Source organism: Sinocyclocheilus grahami, unplaced genomic scaffold, assembly GCF_001515645.1.
Source record: "Sinocyclocheilus grahami isolate Dianchi unplaced genomic scaffold, SAMN03320097.WGS_v1.1 scaffold1752.1, whole genome shotgun sequence".
In the NCBI taxonomy this organism is placed as follows: domain Eukaryota; kingdom Metazoa; phylum Chordata; class Actinopteri; order Cypriniformes; family Cyprinidae; genus Sinocyclocheilus; species Sinocyclocheilus grahami.
In genome coordinates, this window is record NW_015506931.1 from 21,435 (window position 1) to 26,535 (window position 5,101).

The 5,101-nt window shown below is 43.9% G+C and overlaps 1 protein-coding gene across 1 annotated transcript in view; it reads right to left on the reverse strand.

Annotated features, from left to right (window-relative positions):
• Positions 1–47: 47 nt before the first annotated feature.
• The window catches only part of LOC107572452 (uncharacterized), a 7,986-nt gene continuing 2,932 nt past the window's right edge, over positions 48–5,101 (reverse strand). Inside the window, exons 3-4 of the mRNA XM_016258875.1 lie at positions 3,893–4,081; positions 48–369 (exon numbers count right to left, since the gene is read on the reverse strand). Of these exons, the coding sequence (XP_016114361.1) occupies positions 122–369; positions 3,893–4,081 (437 nt within the window). The 3' untranslated portion in view covers positions 48–121. The remainder of the gene's footprint in view (positions 370–3,892; positions 4,082–5,101) is intronic.

The window sequence follows — 5,101 nt, forward strand, 5'->3', positions numbered from 1 at the left end:
TGTGAGAGTGTGTGTGTGTGTGTGTGTGTGTGTGCGTGAGTGTGTGTGTGAGTGTGAGTGAGTGTGTGTGTGTGTGAGTGTGTGTGTGTGTGTGTCTCTGTGTGTGTGTGTGTTACTGTGGTTAGCAGACGGCGGCGGTGTTCCCGTCTCTGCGTCCCTGTTTCTTCAGGAGCTGGATGCGGTTGTGGCAGTAGAACTTGATGGCTCTCCAGTCGCGCTGGTTACTGACCAGCAGAGGGCAGAGCTGCAGGCATCGCTCACAGTCCGCTTTCGCAGGCACACGCAGCTCCATGATGTTCCTCTTCAGGTGCGTCTCCACTGCGACTCGCTCCGCCTCTGACCACGGCCGCTTCAGCACGCCGCGCTTCCCTGAGACACACAACACCATTAACACTGACCGCCAAAAACTTACACGCAACCTAAATTACTGAGTATAACCATAAACACGTCTGGTGGCAAGCAGGATTAGTATAGTTAACTCAGACCAAAACCATTAAAAAAATATTTTTTTTGTTAACAGAAATAAAATCAATGTTAACTGAAATAGAGTAAAATATCCAAAAACTTTTTTCCCCAGCTAGTTTCCAGAGCACCATTTTTATTAGTTTAACATGATGTACTCAAATAAAAAAAATACTATATAGACAGATTTTAAAAAGCAAAAACTAATTGAAAATATTTAGAAAAAAAAACTATAATAGTATCTCAAGTAAAAAACACAAAATCACTAAAACGTTAAAACTAAAATGAAAACGGCAAATACAAAAAAAAAAACTATAATAGCTTCTAGATAATACTAAGATCACACTAATAACATTTTTTTATTAAAATTATGTCAGCTAGTTGCCAAAGCAGCATTTCTCATTTTCTATTAGTTTAATTTGATGCGCTCAAACAACTAAAACTGAAATAAAATTAAAACACACACAATGAAACAATTCACTAAAACTAAAATTGAAATGAAAACAGAAAACACAAAAATTAAAACTAATTCAAAATATTAAAAAACTATAATACTACATCAATGATAGTGCAATAACTGGGAAAACGGGAAAAATTAAAATACCTTTTATTACATTGTAGAAGTTTAGTTCCCTAACAATACTTCACTCGTACTGCGTCTTGCTTAAGTTTCTCCTCTCAATGAGCCTCGGAGAGAGAAACAGCGAAGCCTGAGAGCTAAGCAACCGGGTCTGAGCGATATCACGCCGATCCGTGTCTTACACATGAAGATCAGCGCCCCTCTTTACATTGAGTGGCTCTATTTTCCGAGGTTGATCGAAGCGGAACGCTGTCACTGACAGCTTCAAATTGGTATGTGTGTGTCGCTATGGCTGCGCTCACAGAGACGGGCTGCTTTTACCATGAAAGCAGTCTGCCCCTGTTCGCGGAAGGCGGTCCCGCCTCCCCGCTCTCATGTTTCTCTCCTCCCAGTTACCTCGGAGGAACCAACGGCGAGCTCGCGGGTTGAGCGATCAGGCTTGAGCAATTCCTGCTGGCACACATCATGCGTGCTTGATCTGCCAGTGTGTGTTACACGTGAGGATCAGTGCCCCTCGTTACACCGAGCGGCTTAATCCTCCTAGGCAGATCAAAGCAGGACGTTTGCAGTTTCGCATTTGTGTATGCGTAGCTGAGCCCCGCCTCCCCTGCTCTTGTGTTTCTCTCCTCCCAGTTACTCAGAGTAAGAAATGGCTCGTGGGGATGAGCGATCAGGCTTGAGTGATTTAACGCCAGCAAGTCCCCGCATGCATTACTCTCCACGCAGCTCTTTGATCCGCCAGTGTGTTTACACGTGAGGATCGGAGCAGAACGCGGTCACCAATGATTTAATATCACTGACAGCTTCGTATTTGAATGCGCTTCTCGCCTGACGCTGAGGCTGCGCTCGCCGAGACAGATCGCTCTCGCTACGAGAGTTCATGTCTGCTTTGCTCGCGGCTCGTCTTCTTCAATGAAGGCGGCCCCGCCCCTCCCCTCGTCCGCCACAAGCGGATCTGAGAGAATGCGCGCAGCACTTTTGATCTTGAGTGTTTACACAAAGATCATCAGTACTCCTCTTCTAATGAGTGGTTTGATTTTTTTAGGCGAATTAAAAGGGAATGCTCTCACTAATGATTATTATCACTGACAGCTTCAAATTGGACGCATCTGGGCCACGCCGACGCTGAAGCAGCGTGCACGGGGGATGACTGCTCTCGCTATGAGAGCATTAAGTCTAGCGAAGCATTTTTTGAACGCATTTTCAAAAGAGAACAAAATTCCTCTTCTGAGTGTGGGGTCCCCATACAGCGACCAGCCTCTTGAATTAATCCAACCCCTTGGCAGGCCATCCCCGGAGTGCCAGACTGTGTTTTGGGGATAATAAAACGAGGTTATTCACTGCAATTCACTCGAAGACCCCTGCGATTCAGCGGCGTGGTTTCCACCGCGGTTTAGAGCAAAGACGTATACGTCCTGCGCTCCCGAGGTGATGAATTTGCTGGCTTATTTCCCAGAATTTCCCCAGCTTAAAGCGAGTCAGGCTCCACAGCCGCTATTTCCTCGATCTCAGGCACCTGAACCAAGCCCTCATGAAACGGCTGTTCAGGATGATTACATTGAAACAGATCCTTTCGCAAGTGTGTCTAGGGGACTGGTTCTTTTCGCTGGAAAGCACGCGCTTGGGTCCTTTCTGCTTAAATGGACTTACTCTGGCAAAACTAGAGGTAAATCAGGCATTTGCCTTCTCTGTACGCTCTTGGCCCCCACTGGGTTCCGAGGCATTATTTCCCAGAATTTCCCCAGCTTAAAGCGAGTCAGGCTCCACAGCCGCTATTTCCTCGATCTCAGGCACCTGAACCAAGCCCTCATGAAACGGCTGTTCAGGATGATTACATTGAAACAGATCCTTTCGCAAGTGTGTCTAGGGGACTGGTTCTTTTCGCTGGAAAGCACGCGCTTGGGTCCTTTCTGCTTAAATGGACTTACTCTGGCAAAACTAGAGGTAAATCAGGCATTTGCCTTCTCTGTACGCTCTTGGCCCCCACTGGGTTCCGAGGCAGTACGATTTTGTTTGGAACGATTACTTGGCGCCGGGCCGACCTCTGTGAGTTTGGCCCTATCGCTTCCTGTGGGACTTCCCTACAATTACTTGGTCCCTCTGGGCCCTTGGTGCTCAAGGCAAGTTCAAGCATGGGTCGTTCCTCTACCATAGCACGGCGGGATTGTACTGGTTCCCCAAAGCGTCTTAAGCAAGACGCAGTACGAGTGAAGTATCGATAGGGAACGAACTAAGTTACTAAAGTAACCTCGGTTCCCTGAGATACGGGAATGAGTACTGCGTTGCTGGCCGTGCTATGTAGCTGCACGACTCGGTCATCGCTTCAGTCGAAGTAACCTGAGGATCCTATGGCGAAGTGCACGCTTATATAGCCAGATGCCCCGTCCAAACTGGCAGGCTGTGTCGCCATAGGCTCGTGCAGCTCCACTGCTGAGCCATTGGTTAGTTTTTAATAATACACTGCACGAACCAATGGCCGTGCAGTTACAGTGCGTGATTGAAAAAGGCTTCAGTATTCGGGGAAAAAGGAGTTTTCCCAAAGCGTCTTAAGCAAGACGCTGTACTCGTTCCCGTATCTCAGGGAACCGAGGTTACGTCAGTAACCGAGTACGATATTATTACTGGAATTCAAGATTGTTTTTAGAGAATTTTTCTTCCACCGACTACACAAATAGTTACAGACTGCAAAACATCTAATAGATTTAGGGAGGTTTTCACATTCTCTTCTTGATGTGTGCAACCGGTTTTCTGAATAATGTCTAATCACACTCCCTTCAGAATGCAAACTCAGATTCGACATAACTTCTGATGAAATGTGTCTGAGCTGATGTTTTAGCGCAGGAGACTGACCGGACTTGACCTGAGCGCTGCGTCTCTTGTGTGCCGCTGGCGGTGTGCTGGTGGACTGATGAGGGCTGCTGCTCTTCTTCGGCCGCGGTGCTCGATTACGCGACCCTTTCTTCTTTCCAGTGTCTTTACTCTTACTGGCCTCTCCATCAGAGTCATCAGAGAAAGAGTCGCCAGAGTTCCCCGACATCACTGACACAAACACAAGAAACACTTTAACGGAGAGCTTCTCCATCTCTGAGACACTCTAATGGGATCGACTTAGTTTCATTTAAATACTACAACAAAAAGTAAAACGAAATAGTCATGTTTTTTTTTTAGCAAATGGAATTGTTAAAAACTAATTAGGCCCATGGGTAAATGATAACATTTATATGTGTAACATAGTATAAACTAGAGGACAGGAAAACCTTTACCAAACCACTTTTCTACCATTGCAAAGTATGCACATATTAGCATAAATGTACTTCTAGATATCGTAAAACAAATGTAATGTAATGCAGCTGTTTTTGTTAATTGAGAACAAAAAGCTGCATGTTATTAATTTACTCTTTCCTTTATGCATCCGTAATATTAGTAAATGTCAAAACCACATGCATTACTACATTACTGATCAAAAGTTTGGAATAATTATGATTTATTAATGTTTCTGAAAGAAGTCTCTTCTGCTCATCAAGGCTGCATTTATTTGATTAAAAATATAATAAAATAGTGAAATATTATTATAATGTAAAACAGCTGTTTTCTGTGTGAATCTCTGTTAAACTGTAATGTATTTCTGTGATGCGCAGCTGTATTTTCAGCATCATTACTGCAGTCTTCAGTGTCACATGATCTTCAGAAATCAGTATAATATGCTGATCTGCTGCTCGAGAAACATTTTTGTGAAAACCTACCATTCAAAAGTTTATAAGCGAGATAAAAAAATAAAAAAATAATATTATTAATGATAATTATTCATCAAGGCTGCATTAAATTGATCAAAAGTGACAGTAAAGACATTTATAACGTAACAAAAGACGCCGTTCTTTTGAACTTTCTGTTAATCTGTGAATCCTGAGAAATCAAATGCATCAGTTTCCACAGAAATATTGTGCAGCACGACTGTGTTCAACATTGATAATAATCAGAAATGTTTCTCGAGCAGCAGATCAGCATATTATACTGATTTCTGAAGATCATGTGACACTGAAGACTGGAGGAATGATGCTG